This window comes from Nyctereutes procyonoides, unplaced genomic scaffold (assembly GCF_905146905.1).
Source record: "Nyctereutes procyonoides isolate TBG_1078 unplaced genomic scaffold, NYPRO_anot_genome, whole genome shotgun sequence".
In the NCBI taxonomy this organism is placed as follows: Eukaryota; Metazoa; Chordata; class Mammalia; order Carnivora; family Canidae; genus Nyctereutes; species Nyctereutes procyonoides.
In genome coordinates, this window is record NW_026575133.1 from 32,703,688 (window position 1) to 32,728,012 (window position 24,325).

At 61.2% G+C, this 24,325-nt stretch overlaps 2 protein-coding genes and 1 pseudogene across 2 annotated transcripts in view; 1 reads left to right on the forward strand and 2 right to left on the reverse strand.

The window, feature by feature from the left end:
• The window catches only part of STK32C (serine/threonine kinase 32C), a 65,220-nt gene that overhangs the window by 28,753 nt on the left and 12,142 nt on the right, over positions 1–24,325 (reverse strand). The window lies entirely within an intron of this gene.
• LOC129523411 (B-cell CLL/lymphoma 7 protein family member C-like) lies at positions 5,926–6,664 on the forward strand. The gene is given in 2 exon segments (XM_055346325.1): positions 5,926–6,148; positions 6,151–6,664. Coding segments are annotated over 2 exon segments (651 nt in total). The 5' UTR covers positions 5,926–6,006; the 3' UTR covers positions 6,660–6,664.
• Positions 19,493–22,165, reverse strand: LOC129493541 (small nuclear ribonucleoprotein Sm D2-like; annotated as a pseudogene).

Here is a 24,325-nt window from a genome sequence, read left to right on the forward strand (position 1 = left end):
CTCAGGACAAGGCGGCGAGAAGCCAACAGGTGGCGCTTGTGCAGACGCCCCAGAATCCAGAGCCCAGGTCAGGTAATATTTGAACTTTTCCCCTAAAAATAAAACAACGGTCTGCTGATTTGAACTCAGCGCTCGCCCTCCGTGGGCAGAGGAGCGCACCCGACAGCAAGGTCGTAGGGGACCCGTGAGTCCCCGTGAGATTCGGGCTGAGAACGCAGCCCTTCCACCAGCCGGCGCCCCCGGCCGGGAGAGCAAGAGAGGGGGTGAGCCCTGGGAGCGTAAAAATAGAGCCTGAGTCACCCGGTTGTTACTGGTGACACGGTGCCTGCGCCACGGGGTGGGGGAGGGGTGCCTGAGTCACTGGGGGAAGGGGTGCCCACGCCACGGTGGGGGAGGGGGAGGCCAGCCTGCTCCTGACGCCCCAGCCCAGGTCCCCACGCCCTCAGGGCCCGGGACATGGGCCCCGCGTGGAGGGTGACAGGCCCACGGCCATGGGATGAGCCCCCTCCCCAGCCGGTCTTCCAGCACCCAGGGGAGGCCCGGCCCCCCGAGCTCCGGGTGAGCCCCACATGAGAAGTGGGGATTACTTGGAAAGCTGTGGCCCTAAGTCACACGTCACAGCTGCCGAAATCCACTCAGAAGCGGATGGCATTTTGTCAAACCTACGACCCAGAAAACTCCCGAAGAGAACCATGGGGTCCAGCTTAGACAGGTGCCCTGCAGTTTGCGTGACCTCTGGGGGAGCCCCGGCCCGGCCCCCACCGCGCTCCTCAGGGCACACAGACCGGCCCACATCAGCGGTCGCCAGGTGGGCACCTAAAGGCGACACTGGGGCCCAGGCTGCCAGCTCTGCGGGGCCGACAGGGGCACACACCTTGAGCCGGACGCTGCCTGGCCCTCCCGGTCCTGACACCTGCAAGCTCTGAGCCGCCACCTGGTAGGGGACGGACGCTCCCCTTTCACAGGCGAGGAAACCGCTGAGCATCCCGGCAGACACAGGGCCACTAGCCTGCCCCGCCGGCCTGGGGACACCTGGACCAGAGCGGGGCCCACATCCCCACGGCCCAGGGCTGCGCTCGTCGCCACACAAACAGCATTAAGTCTGATTCAGGGAAGAAAGCACAGGGCTGGCGCCGGAGAAGATGGGCTCACAGGCGGGGCGGGGGTTCCCGCATCAGAGGCACCCCCGGAAATGGGCTCCTCCGCGGCCTGTGCTGCAGGCATGGCCACTGGCCCCAGCAGGGCTCCCGGCCCAGCGCTGCCGACCACCTGGGGAGGGGCGGGCGGCCTGTCTCTACTCGCAGCCTGGCCCCGTCATCCCCCCGTCATCCCCCCACCATCCCCCCCACCATTGCCCCTCTGTCAGCCCCCTCCATCCCCCGGCCATCTGCCCTGCCATCGCCCCCCACCATCGCCCCCCTTCATCCCCCCTGCCATTGCCCCCTGGCTCCACCCCCCCACTCCCACCCCCCCACACGTGAACACAGGCTCCCGTACCACGGGCAAGGTCGAACCCCAGCGCACAGGAGCCCAAGCCTTTCCAGAGCCAGGAGGTCACACGGGGTGTGTGTGAGGCTCAGGCGGGCGCACGGCCCCCCACTGGCCAGTCCCCGGGGCTGCTGTGGGGTCCACTTCCCAAGCCCTCAGCTGGGACCACGTGTCACTGAAGGGCCAGGCCCGCTGCTGGGGCGCCACGGGAGCCCGCGGGACACGCAGGGGCACAGCTCAAGCCGGGACCCGGAGCACGGCATCACGTGGGGGGCGGGAGGCAGGCTCAGCCACACATGACCCCAGATACCACCGCGGCCTCGGGGCACCACACACACACCCTGAAACTACGGTCAGGGCCCCCCCGCCCTCCGGGAGCCGGCAGGCCAGCCTGGCGCCCACGCGGCCACACTGACAGCCCCCGAGGATGGGAGCACCGGTCCTGGGGAGCCTCCTGGGGTGCGACCATCTGCCCTTGGCCTCCGCCCACGCCGGGGCCCACACCTGCCGCAGGCCCCCCAGGCCAGAGCCGGGCCGCGGCTGACCCGGAGCCCACGCAGGCCACTTCCCGAATATCCAGGCACCTGAATGAAGGAAACAGGGCGGCCGGAGGGGTCCGGGGTCTTCTGAGAGGACACTGCACACAAGGTCCCTGTCGGCCCCCCAGGCCCACCCCATCCACCTCGAGAACAGCCTGCCTGTCACTCCACCCACAATGTTCCAGAAGCTTCTGCTTACAAAATCCTATTTAAACTGATAGAGAGGGATCCCTGGGTGGCGCAGCGGTTTGGCGCCTGCCTTTGGCCAGGGCGCGATCCTGGAGACCCAGGATCGAATCCCACATCGGGCTCCCGGTGCATGGAGCCTGCTTCTCCCTCTGCCTGTGTCTCTGCCTCTTTCTCTCTCTCTCTCTGTGACTATCATAAATAAATAAAAATTTAAAAAAAAATTAAAAAAAACCTGATAGAGAAAGAGGGCCGCGGGGGTCCCGGTGCTTGGCTGGTGTCAGCGGGTCCCCACACAAGCCCACCCCACACCCCACACCCCGACCCTGAGGCCGGCCACAGACCCTGCAGGGGTCTGTGCACAGGGTGTGGGGCAGGCACAGGCCCTGGACGGGATCCCCTGGGCTGGCCCCACCCCACCCCACCCCACAAGCCAAGGGGCCCGGGCCCCCAGAGCCCACTGAAGCGAGCCCACGAGGTAGTGCAGACCGTCTCCTTGTAGAGCTCAACGGCGAGGCACATGGGCCGCAGCCCGCAGGCACGTGGACGGGGAAGCGTGTCTAAAAGCGCAGGGAACGTGGCCACAGAGTCCAGCCGCGGCCGCCTCGAGGGCAGCACAGGACGGGGTCACCTGGGGCAGGGCCCACAGTGTGGGCAAGGCTCGCACGGGGAAAACCAGGAGATGAGCCTCAGGAGGTCGCCCTCACCCGCGGAGACGGTGCGGCCCTGGGGGGGGTCAGGATGCTGCCAGGCGGGGGCGGCGGGAGTGGCTGGGGGCACCTGGAGGTACCCACGGGGAGGCGCACCACGCACAGGGGACCCTCGACACAGCCAAGAGGTGGAGACACACGGAGCCACACAGCCCACGCGCGGGGTCGCAGGATGCTGTCCCGCACGACACATGCCTCCGCGCCACGGAGCAAGCAGCGCTCCGACACCCACGGCATCAAGGCCAGACCTGGAAACCCTGGTGCTCCTCCCGACACAAACAGCCCACACCGCGGGTGGCGAGGCCCAGGGACGCCCAGGACACGGACGGTGGTGGCCAGGGGCCTCCAGGGGGACCGCGCGTCCTTGGGAAGACGTCCTGGGACTGGATGGAGGCTGCAGTGGCGCTGCTGATGGCTCACCTTAAAGTGGAGAATTTTCTGTTATGTGAATTTTGCTTCAATAAGTAGCAATAATAATTATTTTCAAAAGTGAGCCACTAGCATGTGGGCTGGGGCCACGCGGACATCGCCTGGCCCCACGCGGACGTCCCCGCGGTGGGGGTTGGCGGTCAGGGCAGGCCTGTGCAAGGGATGGGCACCCGGGTGAGCCCGACTCATGGGTGGGGGGGCTGAGGAGGGAGGGAGGGAGGACGCGGGGACACAGCTGTCCGGGGGACCAGTCAGATATGGACGACAGCATGGCCAGTTTCCTATTTCAAGGCGACCCCCACCCCGTGGGAGGCAGGGGGAGGGACGGTCGTTAATCCTATCTCCGCTCACCGGAGACGAGAAGAAACCGTGTGCACAGCTAAGGCAGCTCCGTCTTGACCCCTTTGCTTCCAAACCACATTAAACTACATTAAATTCATGCAAACCCAAGCCCCACCATCAAATCTGTATTTTATTTATATTCAGCCCAGTTTCGAAAAAAGGATTCCAGGCAGCGCTGCATTTCCTTGGCTGGCAGGGCAGCAGAGCCGCGGGGTGTCTGGGGGGACATGAGAGCCTCTGCAGGGAGCCGGGGCTGCCAGGTGGCCTCCGCCCCCATCTGCGGGGACCCCGGCTCCCTGGGCATCCGCCCTGGTCATCGACCGCAGCCAGCCCGGGGCTTCTGGAGCTCGGGAGGAGTGTCCACCACGGAGGCGGGGGCAGAGGGGGGTGGACAGCAGCCAGGAGGGGCAGGCGGGGACAGGAAGCCAGCGGAGAGGGCGGGGTCCAGGCCAGGCCGCACCCGAGCCTGCTCCTGTCATGCCCCCAGAGCCTCTGTTCTTCTGGCTGACGGAGTCTCTTCCTACTAAAGTCCCCCCCGAGTCTGGGTTCCCAGGCAAGGCTGCCTCTCGGACCAGAGCCCCCCACCCCCGTCCGTGCCTTCCCGCGTCTGCCCCAACGAGGTGTCATGGTGGACACCGGTGCCAGGGGCCTCGTTCTTCTGCACCCACTGCTGACGGGTCCGTCCGGTCCCACAGAATCCCTGCAGGGCTGTTCGTTCCCTTGAGAAAACTGACACTTTGAGGACACCTGCATCCACTGAACTGCTGTGTCCTCACCCACGTCGGACATTCTCCACCTGGATGTTGCGCACCTGCTAACCGTACAAGGTGTTTTAACAGCTTCATCGAGGCATAAGCAGCACGCGGTGAAGGCAAACAACGGGAAAGCGTAGGACCGGATGGGTTCTGACGTCTGCGCCCGCGCTCGTCCCCACAGCCAGGAGCCGCTCGCCACAGCGCCCCGTCAGGGGACGTCTGGGACACAGACAGACGACAGACACCGGGGCGGGTGAATGACTACAGGCCAATAAGGAAAAGAGAGAGAAAACAGAGAGCGGTCAAGTTCGTGAAGAGGCACCTCGGAAGAGATGCCCAAGTGCCGAGACGTGGAACCGAGATGCGGGAGCGAGCTTGAGGTCTCGGTGACCAGGGAAACGAACTCAGAGGAGCAGGAATTGGTCCATGTCCACTAGAATGATCGACACCAGAAAGCTGGCTGGGATGCGAACAGCTGGAGTTCGCGTACACGACACCGCACGGCGGGCCAGTCCACACCGACGAGTACAAACACGCGCCCCCCAAAGACGTGCACAGGAAATGTGGCGCGGCCACTAACTGGAAGTACCCTAAACGCTCGGTCGCGCAGAACGGGTGACTGAGATCTGTCCACACCAAGAGCTCCGGGCAGAGAGGATGTGTGCGTTCCACCCGCGGCCTGGACCAATCTCACAGACTCGACACGTCGAGAGAGAGGGGCCGGTCGCAGAGCAGCAGATGCTCTACGTAAAGCTAAATTTTAATAGACATTCCTTGTTTTAAGAAACATGCATTTTTCAATTACTGGCCGCAGAACTGTGCACGTGTCCACCGCTCGCCCTAAAGTTCATGTCTCTTGTTCCCTGGCTGGGTGGGTCCCCCTGGCCCCACAGGGACAGACAGATGGAAACCCCTGCCACAGGCCTGGATTTATCTACTGCTCTCTGCGCCCTCCATGGCTCCCGAGGCTGTTTCGTTGGGGGCATTCCCACTCGAGGACAAGTCCTACCGAGGATGATGTGGCCACAGTGTCGGAGGAGGGAGGTTTCCAGCTCTAAGTACTTATATCAGGAGTCGAGATGACAGGCGAGAACAAAGTGTCTCTAAAGTAGGAAGAAGAAAGTAATAAAGACACATAATAGAGGATCGTCGTCAAAACGGAACGTCATTTTTGTGATTGTAACATTGACAAACCTTTGGAAGACCAATTGTTTTTAAAAAACTCGTTTATCTATTATTGAGAGCGAGAGTGCACAGTGGGGAGGGGCAGAGGGAGGCCGACTCCAGCAGGCTTCCCGCCAAGCAGGGCGCCCCACGGGATGGCGCCCCACTGCGAGATCCCGTAACCCGAGACCATGACCTGAGCAGATCAAGAGTCAGGTGCATAACAAACTGAGGTACCCAGAAGCCCCAAGACCAACTTTTTTAAAAAGAGAAAACACGCTCCGGAGGGATGGCAGGCCGAGAGAGCGGCGCCCAGGTCTGGCGCCGAGCCTGAGCCCGCCAGACGGGAGGCGGCCCAGCTGCGGGCTCGGCCTCGGCCCCAGTCCCGCCAGCATGGCCGGCCGGACCGTGCGGGCCGAGACCCGGAGCCGGGCTAAAGATGACATCAAGAAGGTGATGGCGACCATCGAGAAGGTCCAGAGATGGGAGAAGCGCTGGGTGACTGTGGGCGACACTTCCCTTCGTATCTTCAAGTGGTGCCAGTGGTGGACCCCCAGGAGGAGGAACGACCGAGGGCAGGTGGCAGGACAGAGAGATCCCGAGGCCGGGAGCGGCGGGGCAGGGGCACCAGTCCCCGAGGGGGTGGTCCCCTCATCCTGCTGGATCTCAATGATGAAAACAGTAACCAGAGTTTCCATTCGGAAGGCTCCCTGCAAAAGGGCACCGAGCCTAGCCCTGGGGGTACCCGCCAGCCCAGCCGCCCTGTGTCACCTGCTGGACCACCAGAAGGGGTCCCAGAGGATGCTCACCCCCCACAGCTGGGCCAAGAGAGAGATCCTGGGGGCATCACTGCAGGCAGCACGGATGAACCCCCAATGCTGACCAAGGAGGAGCCTGTTTCAGAATTGCTGGAGGCTGAGGCCCCCGAAGCTTACCCCGTCTTTGAGCCAGTGCCACCTGTCCCCGAGGCAGCCCAGGGTGACACAGAGGACTCGGAGGGTGCCCCCCCACTCAAGCGCATCTGCCCAAATGCCCCTGACCCCTGAGAAGCTGGCCTCTCTGTCCTGTTGCCCCAAGGACCCCTTTGGCTTTTTACAAATAAAGACCCTTTTGTAAAAAAAATAAAAATAAAAATAAAAAATAAATTAAAAAAAAATAAAAGAGAAATACAAACATTAAGAATTTCAGAAACACAATCTCAGTATTTCATCATAGAAATCATTTTTCCTACTGGCATCTAAATAATAATTTAGAAAAATCATGAACTGCCTTTATGTCAACAAATTACAGTATGCGGATGAAATGGAGAGATTCCTTGAAATGCACAATCCACCAAACTGACACAAACAGAAATATACCACCCGAACAGTCTCAGGTCCGTTTTTCTGTAATAATGCATTCATAATAATAATTTTAAAAACCACCGTATAAAAAAGATCTCCAGCCCGGACGGCTACACTGGTGAATTCTATCAAATTTTTAAAGGAGGAAACAGCACCAATCTCACACACACTCATTTAGGAAACCGATACCGAGCACCTTCTAACTTGTTTCGTGAGGTCAGCGTCTGCCTGAGAGCAGAGCCTGATCAGGCCGTTACAAAGGACAAGGACAGACGGGTATTTCCCGTGAGCATGGATGCAAAATTCCCAAAAAAAAGTATTAGCAGGTTAGCAGCATCGTAAGCAGCTAATCGCCACGACTGATGAGGGAGGTCCCTGCCAGGAAGGCAAGGTTGGCTTAACCGTGAAGACTTCACTAACCGTGAAGACGACAAAGGACAACCCTGCGGTGAGAACTCCCTGCAAACAGGAACAGAACCTCTCCCCTGTCCTAGGGGCCCCAACAGAGCCTGCGGCTCAGGCCACGTGTAACTGTGTGCAGGGAACACTCTCCCTCCACGTGGGGAGCAAGGTGAGGCTGTGCACGCTCAGCATCCTGCCTGACATGATGCTGCCCTGGCCGACGACGCAGAAGCAGCAGCTAAAAATAAACGGGAAAGATGGCACAGGGTCTCTGGAGAAGGTCCTGAGGACTCTAGGAACCACTCCCAGAGCCCACACGTGAATTAGGCAAGGTCGCATGACACGTGGTCTACACACGAAGTGTTTTGGATTTCTAACATAATATCAACAAACTACTGAAAAATGAGATTTTTCCAAATCCCACTTATACCAAAGGCATTACCTTTGTAGGAACACGTACAGGTGCAAGGCCCATCCACCTTACACTGCAGAACACAGGGAGGAAGAAGGACCCAGGTGAGTGGGAGGTACACCTGGTCCCCAGGTGGGGACAGTGAACAGGAATCTGCTACATCTTCCCAAAGGTATCCGTAGAATCAATGCAATTACAGCCAAAGCCCTACGTGGCTTTTTCTTTTTTCTAGAAATGGGTGGGCAGGGATCCCTGGGTGGCGCAGCGGTTTGGCGCCTGCCTTTGGCCCAGGGCGCGATCTGGAGACTCCAGATCGAATCCCACGTCGGGCTCCCGGTGCATGGAGCCTGCTTCTCCCTCTGCCTGTGTCTCTGCCTCTCTCTCTCTCTCTCTCTCTCTCTCTCTGTGACTACCATAAAATAAATAAAAAAAAATTTAGAAATGGGTGGGCAGACACTCAAATGTATATGGGAATGTAAATGACCTGGAATAGTAAAAAATATAACCCTAAAAAAAAGAGTGAAGTTGGAGGACTTGCAGTACCTGATTTTAACTTAATATAAGGGTTCAGTGATCAGGACCGCGTGGTGCTGTGCAGCGTGGGGACAGGCACAGGGCCGTGCGACACACAGGCCGCCCACAAATGGGCCCACGTCTCTTGCTGGGTTTCACAAGGGCACAGACACAAGTGTACGCGGCGATGGGGCCCTTCAAGCAACGCTAACCGTGGCTGCACCCCATGCCATACCAACAACTAATCCTAGCTGGATTGCAAACATACTCCTAAAAAAAATTCCTGGAAGAAAAAGACATATTTTTGCAACCTGAAGGCAGGCAAAGATTTCTCAGAAGCGATGCCAGAAATGTTAGACATAATGAAATTTAAAAATTGTGCTTCATCCAAATAAAAAATGTCTGCTCTTCAAAAGACACCCTGAAGAAGCTGAAGAGTGAACCACGTCCAGATACACACAGGCCAGATCCGACCGAGGACGTGTAAGCGGATTACATAGAGGACTCCCGCGAATCAATCATTAGAGTCGTTAGAATAACTACTAATTTGAAAAACGAGAAGTCTTGGACAGGCAGGTAGAAGGAGGACGTCGGAGAGGCCAGCCAGCACAGGGGAAGACGGTCAGCGTCAGCAGTCGCCGGGGCAGCGGGGGGGACGCACGTCCGACCCAACGAGGTCCACTCCACAGCCCGGGCGCTAGACCGACGGCGCCAAGTGTCGGCACGCGTGCAGGCGGCGCAGCAGGCCCACGGCGGGTGTGGATGGAACACGGCCAGGTCGCTTCGGCCGCCCCTCACAGCCCCAAATGTGCACCTCCCGCGCCGCCTGACGCCGCCTTCCCAGACGCCTCCCGGGAGAAACCGAACAGGTGTCCACACGGCACCGTCCCCTGCAGCCGTATCGTGGACGGCCACGCACTGGGGGCAACCACACGCCCACCAGAGGAGAGGGATGGAGACACTGTGTTATGTCCATACAACCGAGCACTCCTCCGAGGCTTTCGTGTAAGAAGAACCAACTACTGATACGTAACGTGGATGGTTCTCAAAGCCGCGTTCAACGAGGAAGCCAGATGTCAAAGAGCGCGCACCGCGTGGCTGCATCACGCAAGTCCAAGCACCGGCAAAGCTAGTCCAGGGGGACAGAACCGGCTCGGCCTCCGTGCAGGAGGGGGCGGCCCCGAGCAGACCAGGACGCAGCTTTCCCGGTGACGGCAGCGGGCCCCGACCTCTGGGGTCTTGGTGGCACGGCGCACACGTCTGTCAAACCTTCCGGTCTCTGGATGTACATAAACACGTGAGGAAGCGCCGATGGCTGGTTTGCAGAGGGGCTTTAGGTATCCAGGCCGCTCTCCTGCAGGAGAGAACCGCTCGCCGCGTGGAGTGCAGGGAACGGGGTCAGAGACGTTAAGTGACCTGGCCACGGTCGCAGCAGCAGACAGGGCAGTGGGTCAGAGTCCAGTCTCCAGGAGCCACATGCACCTGTGCCCGGGGGCAGACGGGTTGGGCCAAACCTAGGACACCGAGCGGAGGGTGGGGAGGGGGTCAGAAAGGCTTCCTGGAGGACTCGGGAATTTGGAGTGGGCTCAGCTGGTGGGGAGGGGCTCCAAGGAGGGTGGTGACGGGAGGCCACGGCATGGGAGCAGGGGTGGTGGGGGTGGCCCCAGAGGGTGAACCAGGAAGACTGGCTGCCCGCCCTGGGGCCTGGGGCGGAGGTGGGAGCCCAGGAGGGCGCTGGGGCCGAGGCCCTCTCCGAGGGGGCTGGGTGGGGGCCGCTGTGCAGGACGCCCTCCCCGACCCCCCTGGCGTGCAGCAGGCACAGCTAGACCAGCTGGCTGCAGGGCCCCAGCGGGGTGGTTAGTCCTGAGACTGCACGGTCAGCGGTGGCCGGGGCAATCCCCCCCCCCCCCCCAGCCCTGGGAGCAGTGGGCAGCACAGAGCCACTCCCCCGGGGGCTGTGCCCGCAGAATGTGCCCGGCCCAGCTTGGACAGAGCTCCCCCGGCGCACCAGGGGCCGCCTCTCCAGAAGCGGGGTGCTGGGTGCAGGCTGCTGGTCTCCTTTTGAGGTTCTTTGAAAGCTGGCCAAATGGGAGAAGTCTGCACAGCACAGAATTCATTTTTATTCTGGAGCCCAATGATGAACCTCAGATCACACCTGTGTGTACCCGTGCCTCTGGGTATGGCTCCCTGAACGTGTGTGTGCCTGTGTCTGGGTGTGCATGCATGCAGGCATGCGTGTGCCTGTGGCTATGGCTCTCTGCACGTGTGTATGTGTGTGCTCGTGTCTGGGTGTGCGTGCATGCAGGCATGCGTGTGTCTGTGGATACAGCTCTCTACACGCACGTGTGTATGTGTGTGCTCGTGTCTGGGTGTGCGTGCATGCAGGCATGCGTGTGTCTGTGGATACAGCTCTCTACACGTGTGTGTGCATGTGTGCTCCTGTCTGGGTGTGCATGCATGCAGCCATGTCTTGCCTGTGGACACGGCTCCCTGCATGCATGCGCCTGTGTACGTGTGGGTGTGCATGTGCGTGCATGGAGGCCCTGCACAAGCTCTGAGTGTGGCTCTACCCAGCAGCTGGCCCCAGGTCTGACACATTCACCCGAGCCTGCAGCTGCACTGGGATCCTGGCGACGCCTGTTCTCCGCGGTGGGAAGGAGACGCAGGATGAAGATGCCGGTGGAGCCAGACCCGGTGGAGCCAGACCCGGTGGAGCCAGACCTGCCGGAGCCGGGAGCTCGGGAAGCCCTGGAGCCGCCGCGGGGAGAGCGGGGCCTGGGGAACTTGGAGGGAGCTTGAGGCCTCACGGCCGTTTATCACCCCCGCCACCCGCTAATGAGCTGTGGGCCTCGGGCTGGCGGAGGACGGGTTTATCCCCAAGGCTCACGAGTCGCAGGCCTGTGCGTCTGCTTACACGGTAGGAGCTGCCCAGGCTGCCCCCGGGCCCATCCCCTGGGGGTGCCGAGCCATCCCCAGGCAGAGGTGGGGCTGCCCTGGGTCCCACTCCCGTGGCCCAGCATTCCCGTCAGCATCCTACGACTTGACTTGCGTAAGCCTCCCCAAGAATCAGTGGCCAGCGGCCTTCTCACGCTTTCAAACAATCCGGTGGGATTTCGACGGCGATTTCCGTGGGCACCACACGGCCTCACCCAGAGGGCAGCCTCCAGCCAAGACAGGAGCAGCTTGTCCCAAAGGGGCTGTGAGGTTCTGCTCCACGGCCCTGGCGGATCCAGGGGTGACTCTGGTGCCACCAGCAAGTTATCCCACAGCACCCAGCCTGGTCCCCTGCACCCAAGAGGCTTGCGGAGTGAATGGTGGAAGGAACTCGTGAGTGGGTGAGTGGGAGGCACGTCTCTGCCGGGGGTCCCAGGGCCGGCTTCCCCAGCACAGTCCGTCCCCGGGGCCAGGGGGTGAGCTGGGACCTGTGCGCCTCCCAGAGCCCGAGGTCTGGGAGCGGCCGACGGCCAGGCCCGGCCTGGGGCTCCGGGGAGGGCGGCCCAGCCCCAGTGACGCCGAGCCCACGCTGCGTTCACATCAACAGAAGCAACGCAGCATTAAGGCAAAGATGCTATTTTAAATTCCGTCTCGCAGTAAGTGCGTGGTTTTATGTCAGGCCTTTTCTTTGCAAAGAAATTTGCACATGGTTTTGATGGAAAGTCGAGATTTAAAGATTAATAAACCACATGGTTGTTTGTTTTACAGGAAATGAGTGTTGACAAGGCCTTTTACCAGGCTCCAGAGGCCCTCCTGCCAGGCTGACATTTACCCAAGGCTTGGGCACCCGAGGGAGCCTGGCCATGGAGCTGTCTCCTGCCCCGTGTCTAGGGGGAGGCTCGGCCAGTCGTTGGGCCACTGGCCTGTCCGCCCAAGGACCTTGAGCATCACGGGCCCAGAGCAGGAAGGGCCTTGGGTCTCCGGCGTGATGCCCCCTCGGCAGCTCAGAGCCACCCGCTGGCCAGCACCAGCCTTCCCCACCCAGGGGCACTGGCGGGGGCTGAGGCACTCCCTCCTCCACGCAGGGAGAGGACCCCGAGGAACCAGCCCACGGCCCCGCAAGCCCCGAACACAATAGGACTTCCCTGAGGCCCTAAAGGGGGCCCGGGCCCAGGGAGCGGTCCCAGCACCTGCCGTGCCACCACTGGCTCTGCCCTACAGCCTCCAGGGCAGGTCCCACCCCCCACACGCCCACCGGCCTCGGCCGCAGGCGCTCGTGCAAGCCCTTGGTGACCTGCAGGACAGGCTGGTGCCCGCGGGCAGTAGGGAGGCAGGTGAGCAACAGGGAAGGCGCCCGTGCTTGTTGGAGAGGCTGGTGGGCGCCGTGAGCTCAGGCCCCAGCGCAGCCCGGGGCCGCCTCCGAGTCCAGCGTCCGTCCTGGACTCTCCACCTGCTTCCTTCACACGCTTCCTCCAGCAACGAGATTTCCCTGCGCCGACGGACAGACCACAGCGTGGCCAGCCCCACGCAGCCCAGAGCTAACCATCCACGTCTGTGATTTTAAAGATGTATTTACTGATTTGGGGGGAGGGGCAGAGGGAGAGAGAATCTCAAGCAGACTCTCCGCTAAGCGTGGAGCGGGATGTGGGGCTCGATCCCACGACCCTGAGATCACGACCTCAGCTGAAATCAAGACTCGGACACTCCGCCGACTGAGCCAGGCGCCCCTGCACCCGTGATTTTAAATTGACCAGCCAGGGGTTCAGGGCCGCCGGACCCCACACCTGCCCCCTGGAGCTCGCCCGCCTGCCCTCCTCTGCCACAGGCCACCCCTGCTGACCCCTCACACAACCCCTCTCCGTTGGAGGCACGGCGCCTCCCCCCAGCCCAGCACCTCTCTGAGGAAGCAGAGATGCTCCCAGTGGGGAAGGGGAGTTTACAGGGAAGTCCCATCTGTCTGCGAAATCCAGGCCCCAGCCTCTCGGGGCCTCCTACCACGGGGGGAGCAGTGAAGACGGAGCTGGCAGTGGGGGGGGAGCCTGGAGCCGCCAGGAAGAGCCCCGGCACGGGCTGCGCTGGGCCTCCCCACCCGGCCCTCAGGCTGGGCACACGTGTCCGGGCCACAGGACACCAGACGGCAGATGTGCAGCAGCAGGACAGCAGGACAGCAGGGAAGGCTTCACGGGAGGACGCAGGATGGTGAACCACAAGCAGGTCCCACGGCCAAGCAGCTGGCCCCGCAGACAGTCGCCTGCGGGTCCCGGGGCAGGCACGGGGTCAAGAAGGCCACCCTGAGCTGCCCCGGGCGTCCAGGAGGGCCAGGTGCAGGGTCAGGACGGCCACCTGAGCTGCCCCGGGCGTCCAGGCGGGCCAGGCACGGGGTCGGGGCCTGGGCGCGGCCTCAGGCCCACCAGCTGCGCTCCCAGCAGCCGACACGCTGCCCCCCAAGCCCCGCGCCCCCCGCCCCCTTCGCGGCTCAAGAGGTTGGAGTGTCATCTGGGAAAGGCTGGGTCTAATTTGGGATAAACTGAATAGAACGAAGGCAAGGCATTATTTCCAGGCAGACCATAGACTTCTTTCTCCCTCGTGTTTCCAAAAATAAGAGTCAGGAGAACCGAGCGGCGCCAGGAGCCTGCGTTCCCGTGGGGGCCGCAGCTACGGCTTCCAGGACGGAGTGCTGGCCGGACGGGAAGCGAGGGGAGGCGGGCGAGGGTGGCCGGCCTCGGAGGTGCCCCGAGAGCCTGCGGGACAAGGGCCCGGGCGGCACAGCGACAGCCCCGTGGTCCCTGGGGCCGGAGGCGGTGGGTGGGCTGTGCCATGACCACATGCAGGCCCCGGGGCAGTGGGACGTCGGCAACGTGAGCCGGCTTCTCCTCGAGGGGGGCGCTGGGAGAGCCAACCTCGGGGCCGTGCCCACCGCCGCCTCCCCCGACGGCACATGGGGCGTCCCGGAGCCCGAGCACCCGAACACCTGCCAGCCTGTGACCCCTGGGGCCACCCACAGGCACCGCTCCCGACCTGGAGGGGGCTGCACAGGACAAGGTTCAGATGGAACAGGTTTCTCCTCCGTGCCCCTTGCACACGTGTGTGCGCACACACTGCTTTCCAACCGGCTTCTCACCCGGGGCCTCAACACAACACTCCCTCGGCCCCGTCCGTCCTCGCCTGTCACCTGGGGCCGGCCCGCGCTCTGACCCGCGGGGGCTCTTCCTTCACCGATGGAGTCACGCAGCCACGGACATTCACGCTGCGGGAGAGACGGGGTGGGGGTCCCCGAGGGGCCGACCGCTCACAGGAAGATTCCCTGGGACCCCGTCTCCCACCACCCTCACCGCAGACCCTACCCTCAGACACGACTTTCAACTTTTTGCGGGGGATGGGGGTCCTGCAAGGGGCGTAGTTTGCGGCAGAACCAGAGCCAGGTCACCCACCCGGGTGCGTGGACAGAGACCCCGAGAGTCCAGAGCTGTGTGCGGGACACGGGTGGGTGAAGTCAGCATGTGAAGAGGGAAGATGCGAAGCTCGATCCTCCTCAGACCTCACAACAAAATAAGATCCAAACACAGCCAAGGTGGGCGTCTGTGTGTACACGCATACGTGCACACACACACATGCATATATGCACACAGGCCCACATGTACATGTACACACACCCGTATCCACATGCACGCAGGGTATATGCACACATGCAGTGCACACACATGTACACGGGCACACATGTTCATATCCACGTGCACACATGTATATGCACACATGCACACACCCATATACACACGGGCACACACATACATGCCCACACACCCATATGCACACCCATTCACATGTGTATTCACACATGCACGTGCATGCACACACATGGGTGCACAATGCACCCACGCTCATCCACATGTACACGCACACACATATGGGCACACATGCACGTTCATGCACACATGCACATATACATGCACACATACCCATATCCACATGCATGCACAGGTATATACACACATGCAGTGCACACGCATGACACACATGGACACACATGTTCATATCCATATGCACACATATATACATATACACACACCGCATGCACGCACACCCATATGCACACACGTGCACGTGTATATGTACACATATATGCACAAATGCAGACACAGGCACACACATACAGCACGCACACCCATATCCACATGCACACATGCACACGTACATGCACGCACACACGTACATGCATGCACACACACGTGCACAGGCTGAACCCATAAGAACTCTATGATAGTTATAGTGAATTTATTCATAATTGTGCAGCAAGAGAGACAAACCCCAGAAACCATAAGGTAAAGACTCTACCAAAAGCATCAGTTTAATTATATGTAAAATATTGAAACTTCTGTACAGAGAAAAAAATAAACACTTTTCAGGTCAAAATACTACAAACTGGGAAAGGGTATTTGTAATAAATATGACAAATTGGGGCTAATTTCCTCATGTTGCAAATGAACCTGTAGAAATTAGTGAGAAACCCACCAGGACGGGAAAAGAGGCCCGACGGGCGGGTCAGACAGGAGACCGTGCCCGCCTCATCCTCGACAGAAAAGGGTCAGTGAGGAGGAAGATGGTGCCTTGACCTGCCAAAGGGCAAGTTTCGGTTCCCCCCAGGGCTGGAGGTGGCGCGGCGTGGCGGCGGGGTTGGGGGGGTAAGGCCTGGCCCCCCCGGGGCTGCTAGCCTCGGGGACCCGCCGTCGGGCACATCCGCTCCTCCAGGCAATACCGCCCCCGCCATCGGGTTCCACGGCCGCTCAGCTCACAGAGGCCCATCGAGCACCGTGTTCACAACTCACAATTCCAAAACCCAAGGGTCCCCGACACCCCGGGTGTGCAGAGCCGCGGAGTGGAGCATTGTGTGGAGTGAAAGCCCAGGCAGGCTTCTGTGCCTGTACGAAGACGCCCCGAAGAGACCGTGTAAAGTTTCCATGAAACCACGAGCACCTGCATGTGGCCGCTTCTGCCGGTAAACGTGCGACTCCGCCCAGAGGCACACGCGTGTGCAGGACCTCCCGTCCCGGCATCTCTGTGTGGCTGAAACGTTTACAACCTGATCAAGAAGGACAGTTCTGTGCCTAGGGATTATCTGGGTGTGAGATTACGGGTTTCTTTTCTTCTTTATGCTTCTGTATTTATCAAAAAAAAAAACACACCCCGTCACATGTGACATAAAAATAGGTCCTGCACAGCTCTCCCTAACTTACTCTGCCGTCCCCTCCCACGGGTGCAAGAAACCCATTTCGTCGGCTTCGGAGGGTGCAGAACCGGGCCCGAGGTGGGCCACTAGCTCCATGGGAACCAGGACCCAGAGCTGGGTCAGGAGCCTCTGCTGGCGGGGAGGCCATTCCCCGTGGGCTCCTCCCACGCGAGTCTCGGCGACCCCACTGCGTGGCCCGTGGCTGAGACAGGAGCCGCCCGGAGGGGCAGACGCTCCGCCCGCATGTCTGTGCCTCGTCCCGCAGAGGGGGCTCCGGGCACCTGCAGCCCCGCCACCCGCAGCCATACGCACTTGCAAAGAGCTCGGGCCGCCCCGGAAATCCAGCCAGAGCTCCGGGGGCGCCGACGCCGTGCACCCGCGGGCTTTGCAGAACCACCCACCGCCGCGCTCGAGAGAGCAGCAGACTCAGGCCGCCCCCTCCCTGGGCCACACGTGCCTGGCACAGCAGAGAACCAGCCGGGACCAGAGAGGCTCCAGGCGCCGGCCCCGCTGCCCGCAGCACGGCGTCCTCTCGGGGAGGCTCCCGGGCTCCCCCCGGTGCTGGGTGCTGGCTGCCGTCGGTGCCCCCTGGCCGTGAGCCCATGTAGCCCTCACGGCTGGGCCTCGGCTTCCTCGGGAAGCCCCCCCACCACCTTGAGGAAAGAAACAGCAAAGTCAGGGGCGGCCAGGAAGACGCAGCAAAGGGCCTTGCAACCTCTCAGCCGCCCTCAGGAGACGGGGCATCACTGAAACGCCCCGGCCACCAGCTGCCACTCCTCCGCGGAGCTCACCAGCGGACGTGATCCTGCTGCATCCTGTGGGGGGTCACTAGAGGGAGGGGAGGGCACGGCGCCCGGGGGACGCCAGGACTGGTGCAGCGACCACTCGGCTGGCCCAGGAGAGGAGGACGGGCCTTCCTGGGCCCCGGGAGGCTGAGGCCTGAGAAGGTGGCTCCCCCGCAAAGGGCCACCGCCACCGCGGACGGACAGGGGGCCCAGCCGTGACTGGGAGGGGGTGGGCCGGGAGGACCGGAGCTGCACCTGTCGCCCCGCCGGAGCCTGCTGCTGGGTGTGTAAGCCGTCCCCGGCGGCCCCGGCTTTCCGGCCTTCCCTCCCCACGCTCAGCACCCGGGGCCTGCTGGCCGAGCGACCCCAAGGGGCAGTGCCCCCCGGGGGGACGCAGCACAACAGGCTGTGGTGGGCGTTTCGAGGAAGCCGCAAGTGTCCTGAGCACGGGGGCGAAGATCCCACCCTGCGAGTGAAGCCGCGCCTCGGGCGGCCTTTCCTGGCCGGGTGACCCAGACCCCCCATCTCCTGGGCTGGGGCTGTGGCCTGAGGCCGGACGCGGGCAAGGGCACAGTTTGCTACTGGAGCCATCGGAGCGGTGTCCGGGGGGTGGGGACGGCCTCCCGGCAGCTGCAGAGGCCGGGAGCCCCGAGGGGAGAGGGGTGCCCACGGAGGCTGCCATGGAGATGACCCAGCGCCACAGCGACTGGCATGAGCCGCTGGCGCCCGCAGGCTGCTCTGTGGCGGTGACTGCATGGAAACCGCCAGCTGTCACCTCCCACCCCTCCGCCCCCACGGGCCCAGATGGCTCCCACTTCTCCCCACGCGCTCCCGGGCTGTCCCGGCAGGCCCTGCCCAGCCCCCACCGCACCGGGAGCCCAGGGGGCCCGAGGGAAACACGGGGCACAGCCATCCCCCGAACGGCCGAGAGAACGGGGGCGGGACGGACAAAGAGCACGGCACAGTCAGGGCCTGACGGGCGCAGAAGGGGCCGCTCTTCATCGTGGCTTCTCCACGTTCTGGGACGTGCTGCTGAGGCCTCGGCCGCCAACTGAGGGAGGCATCCCCCGGACACAGGCACGAGGCCTTCCGGAGAGGACCAGGACCAACGAGGCCTGGGACCACCCAGACCGCACACGGGGGGCCCCCAGGCTGCAGGGGAGCCGGGAGCGCAGGCTTGCGGGCCGGGGGTGGGGACTCGTGGCAGAGGGCGCAGGAAGAGGCAGGTGCAGCGCCGTCCCACGCGGGCACCACGCTGACCGTCCAGACACATGGTCCTAGCGCTGCCGCCCTGCGCCCACGTCCCGAAGACCAGGGACACGTTCAGGTCACGGGTCTCAGGTGCTGGCGTCCGCAGCGACCAAGACTCCCCTCCCCTTAGGTCCTGACGTGTGAAAATTGATAAACAATCGACAAACCAGTAACACATGGGGATAAAGGAAAAACAGGACAAACAGCACAATTGTAGGCTTAAACGCGAACATACAGGCAGCCCGGGAGGCTCAGCGGGTTAGCGCCGCCTTCAGCCCAAGACCTGACCCTGGGGACCCGGGATCGAGTCCCGCGTCGGGCTCCCTGCATGGAGCCTGCTTCTCCCTCTGCCTCTCTCTCTCTCTCTCTCTCAGTTTCTCATGAATAAATAAAATATTTTTTTTAAAAAGTAGACTTGAAGCCAAGGGGGGTAAGGAGAGGCATCTCGTAACGGCCACGGGTTCCAGACACCGAACACACGCGTCCGCGCCAGCGATGCACGCACCCAGCAGCAGACCAGGAGCTGTGAGGCAAACCCAGACACGACGGAAGGAAGGGTCGGAGGTTTAATCATTCCTGGTCACAGAGAAAACGTCAACATCAGGAACGGAAGGGAGGCATCACTACGGATGTTAGAAGGAAAATGAAGATTTTATGCCAATGAAGCCGACAACTTTAGCCAAAACGGGCAACTTCCAGTCCTTGAAAGATACAAATCACCAAAACGAACATGGGAAGAAATGGAAAATCCAAATACGTCGTCTCCAGTAAAGAAACTGAATGTGTAATTAAAATCTTCCCACGGTGGGACGCCTGGGTTGAGCATCTGCCTTCAGCCCAGGGCGTGACGCTGGAGTCCCGGGATCGAGTCCCGCGTCGGGCTCCCTGCGTGGAGCCTGCTTCTCCCTCTGCCTGTGTCTCTGCCTCTCTCTCTCTGTGTGTGTGTCTCTCATGAATAAATACATAAAATCTTTTAAAATAAAGTAAAATCTTCCCACGAAGAAAAACACTAGGCTCAAACGGCTTCGCGGGTGGACTCCAGCCAATACTTCAGAGAACGGAGGAGGAGGGAGCCCCTCCAACCCATATCGTGAGACCAGCATAAACCTAATACCGAAGCCAGATGAGAGCTTTACGAGAAAGTAAGATCTAGACCGATATCCCCAGTGAGCACGGGCGTCAGAATTATTAATGAAATATTAGCAAACTGAATTCGGTAACATATAAAAACCCAACTCAGTGACCCGAAGCTGGGTTTCTATTCAAAAGACAGCGTAATTTACCACATTGGCCAAGGAAGGGACGGAAATCACGGGATCACCTGCACGGGTACGAGAAAAGCACTTGACAAAAATTCAACATCACTGATGGTTTAAAAACAAAACCCCCAGCACCCGGGAAGAGGAAGTTCGTCAACCAGATAAGGGCATCTGGGAAGAAGCCCAGCTGACACCGCACCTGAGGGTGAGCCTTCCCCTAAGATCAGGACAAAGGCCTGGTGCCCGCTCACCCACTTCTGCTCAACTCTGTGCCGAGATCCTAGACTGTGCGCTAAGGCAGAAAGTTCTAGAAAGGAAGAAATAAAAGTATCTTTGTTCACAGATGATGCGATCGTATAGAATCTGAGGAAATCGACAAATGAGATACTAGAATCGGTGAGTGCAGCAAGGTTTTGGGATACAGTCGATGTGCAACAATTCATTTTTCTTTTTTTTTTTTAAGATTTTATTTATTTATTCACGAGAGACACAGAGAGAGAGAGAGAGACGCAGAGACACAGGCAGAGGGAGAAGCAGGCTCCATGCAGGGAGCCCGACGCGGGACTCGATCCCGGGACCCCAGGGTCACACCCTGAGCAGAAGGCAGGTGCTCAACCGCTGAGCCCCTCAAGATGTCCCAACAATTCATCTTTCTAAATTTTACTATTATTATTTTTTTTTACTATTTTTTTTTTTTTAGAAAAAACACAGGGCTTTATTATTCCCATTACGAAGGGCAGGTCCTCGCAGGATGAGGGAGAGAATTCTGACCGCGAGGAGGCTGTACTCGCCAGGGATGAGCGGGGCCTGCAGGACCACGATGACCAAGCGCCCACGCAGGAACATCTTGGAGATGGCGTCCTTGTGACTGGCTCGGTCTTCCTCCTGCCCTTGCTGCCCTCGGGGACCTCCGTCCACGTCTCCTTCGCGTCCCCCAGCACCACGTAGCAGCGCCTGTCGGAGGCCTCCACGCGACCCAGAGGCTTCTTACTGCGGGGGCCGTGGACGAGCACTAGGCTGTTGTTCTCGACTGACTGCGTGAGCACAGAGACGACCCGTGTCACACTCCCTCCTCCCCCTTCTCTGGCTCCCCTGGGGTCACCGCACTCTTGGGCTCGTGGAAGAGGCTCACGGTGCAGCGGCTGCACTCCCAGGTCAGTGCTGACTCCTCTGTGCTGCGCCTGCCTCTAAATATTCAACGTGTGGGGGATAAATTCAACAAAACGTGTGCAAGCTCTGCGCTGACAGGACGAAACAAAGCAGAGCGAGAGTAAGGACCCGAGTGAGCAGCGTGATTTGCCATGTCCGTGGCTGGAAGACTCGAGATTTTTAAGAGGTCCGTTGTCTCCGAATGCAATCCCAACCAGTGTCTCAGCCAGCAGAGCTTAGGAACTGGCCAGGTGATTCCAACATAGAGGTGGAAAGGCAAAGACTCTGGAATAGTCACAATAATTCTGAAAAAAGAACAGGAGCACCTGGGCGGCTCAGCGGTTGAGCGTCTGCCTTCAGCCCAGGGCCTGATCCTGGAGACCCGGGATCGAGTCCCGCATCGGGCTCCCTGCATGGAACCTGCTTCTCCCTCTGCCTGTGTCTCTGCCTCTCTCTCTCTGTGTGTGTGTTTCTCATGAATAAATACGTAAAATCTTTAAAACAATTTTTTTTTTAAAAAGAACGAAGTTGGACGGCAAACACATCTGCTTCCAAGACGTATCATAAAGCTACAATAATCAATACGGTCTGGTATTGGCTTAAAGATCAGACATCCCTTCTGCAGAAGGAGGAGGAGGAAGAGGGGAGACGGGGAAGGTGAGGAGAGGGAGGGAGGGAGCAAGATAAGAAGGAAGGGACGGGTGGCGGGAACCTTGACCCTTCCTTCATATCAATACAAAAATCAACTTGAAATGGAACTTAAATAAAAATTAACAGACAGGGGCTCCGGGGTGGCTCACCTGTTGAGCGTCTGCCTTCAGCTCAGGGCGTGATCCCCGGGTCTCCTGCTGGAGAGACCCTGCAGAGCCTCTGAGACCAGCCGGCCGCCCCGTGGGCGAGCAGGGGCCTCCACCCCAGGCCCCACGAGCACCCCCAGGGCCCAGCCAGAAAGGAGAGCAGGTCTGGGCCTCGACCCCTGCACACTCCAGAACATTCCCCGAAGGAGACCTGGCATGTGTGACACTCAAGTGGCCAGAAAGACCACGTCCACATCAACTCATGCATTTCTTCCTTCCACCCAGCTTGGTGGCATGCAACAAGCATTTATTGAGCACCTACTATGTGCAAGGCCCTAGGGAGCCCAGGGTGGACACAACGTGGCCTTGTCCTCGTGCACTCTGAGAGCCAGAGAGAGATGCACGTTCCCACAACAGGAGACTCCCGGAGACGATGTCTGTCCATCTACACGGACACGGATGCACACTCACGTGCAAGAGCATGGTCTCCGGGGGGAAGGCCAGTCTTCTTGGCCGGGTCGCTGCGCTGCCGTCTGTGAGGCTGGCTTGAGGCCCAGGAACCGCAAGACCCCTCGAGGCTTCAACCCAAGGCCCTGCCCACATCCCGCATGGTGCCCTGGGGGCCAAGGCCCCACCAGTCAGAGGGCGCTCGCGGGACCACGGCTCTCACCTCACCCCTCTCACGCCTCGCCGTCACGGAGGGCGGCTCTCGGCGCTCTGCTGCCGTCCTCCGCTCGCTACGGTGACGTCCGTGGCAACCGCGTCGGAAGCTGAGACACCGCACATCGGGTAATTAACGGAGCCTTCGGGGCCTTTCAATTAACTCGGTCTGCAGACGAGCAAACCCCTGTTCTCTGGAGCATTGCTCATTTTTTTTTTTTATTAAGAGGAATTTGAGATCATTGTGTAAAGGTTTCTAGGATTCCACTGGACCGCCCCGCGCAGCCGAAGCCAGGTGACCCGGGTCCCCTCCGCGTTCTTGGCCTGCAGCGCTGTCTACGACTCTGCACATGGAGTCTGAGGATGCACGTCCCCCACCGGGGGGGGGAGGGGGGCTCAGCCTTCCAAGGACCCAGGAGCCCCATCCCCCTCGGTTAGGCCGCGCTGCACAAACCTCACTTCCCGGCCCCCGGCGCAGCCCTGCGACCCTGCGCACGGCCCGGGGATCTTGGCCTGCAGCGCCGCTGGACGCAGTCAGCAGGGGCTCCGTGTCCGCTGTGGGCGCCCGACCATCTCTCCTAACCTCCCGGCCTGCACAGACAGACAGACGCCGCAGCAGGACGGCGGCCTTCGCCCTCCCCGTGGTCCCAACTCCCGAGGACTGGGCGTCTCTCGGATCCAAGGCCCCCTGCGCAGACGTGCAACTGGCCCCTGAGCCCTCGAGCCCAGCTGCTTCTTGAAGTCACGAGGAGTGAGCAGCGCCCGGGAAGCAGCCCACGAAGGCTGCACCGAGGGTCCTGCACGCCGAGCATGGCACCTCCCACCTCACAGGGACGAGGTGTCACATGGAGGGGACAGTGGGGCATGCACTCCCCGGAACACTCGTGTGCCCAGCGGGGGCCCCTCCCGGACGCCGACGGCGCAGGCATCCACCCGGCCAGCTGGGCTCTCACACACTCTGATCCTGCCAAGCTGGGGACACTGGAAGCAACACCCGCGCCCCCAGACCCTCGGCCTTGCCTCGACGGCACTTCCCGGGCGTCTCAGTGCTCCCGGGGGTTAGCACGTGGTTCTCAGCCCTGGGGACACGTGGCAGAGCCTGGCTATGCGCCTGTCACAGGTGTGGAGGGGGGCATGCCGCGGGCACAGCAGTGCAGGGGACCGGCCCCCAGACTTGAAATGGTCCGGGCCTGGATGTCCACGCCGCGGAGCCAGCCTGGGATCGGTGGCCCCGGCTCCAGCACTTGCAGGGCAGCGGCCGGTGCCCCAGCCTATGGGATCCCAGGGCTCCTGTGGTCCGAGCCACACCCGGCGCAGGCCCCAAAGTCGCCCCAGCACAGTGACAGCCCCAGGAGGCGCCAGCACCCTCCTGGGAGGGACGCGGCCCTGGCCCTGGACACGAGGCACACACCTGCTCATCAGCGGACTCCCGGCTCCTGTCAGACGTGCGTTTCATAACCAGCCCACACGCACTTTCCAACCTAATTCGGGGAAGGAGCTTTCGGGACACTTGCACCTGCATCTGCCGAGACTCATCCATCACACGTGGCCCCAAGGCAAGTGCAGTCCGTCTCCCCGACAGCCGGGGCAGCACAGCCCCGGCCCCGACGCGCCCTAGAACCCAGCTTCCTGGGGCCACATTTCCCAGTGACCAGGCGGCTTGGCCTAACCGCGCGGACAGCCCGGCCCAGAAAGCACCTGCTAGAGAAGCTGGAACAGAGTCGTCCGGAGAGGAGCCAGAGCCCAGACGCCCAGCGCGCCCTGCTGCTGCCGGCTGGGGAGGTGGGGCCGGTCTCTCTGTGCCCAGGCCCCCCGTGTCCAGTCCACCCGTGCCCAGGCACCCCCCCGTGCCTGGTCCCCCTGTGCATGCCCCCCCCCGTGTCTGGTCCCCCCCATGCCCGGACCCCCGGGCCAGGGCCACTTCGTCTGACGGGGCTGAGGGGCGAGCTCTCCAGGAGCAGTGGACGAGCCGTCCCGCTAGCT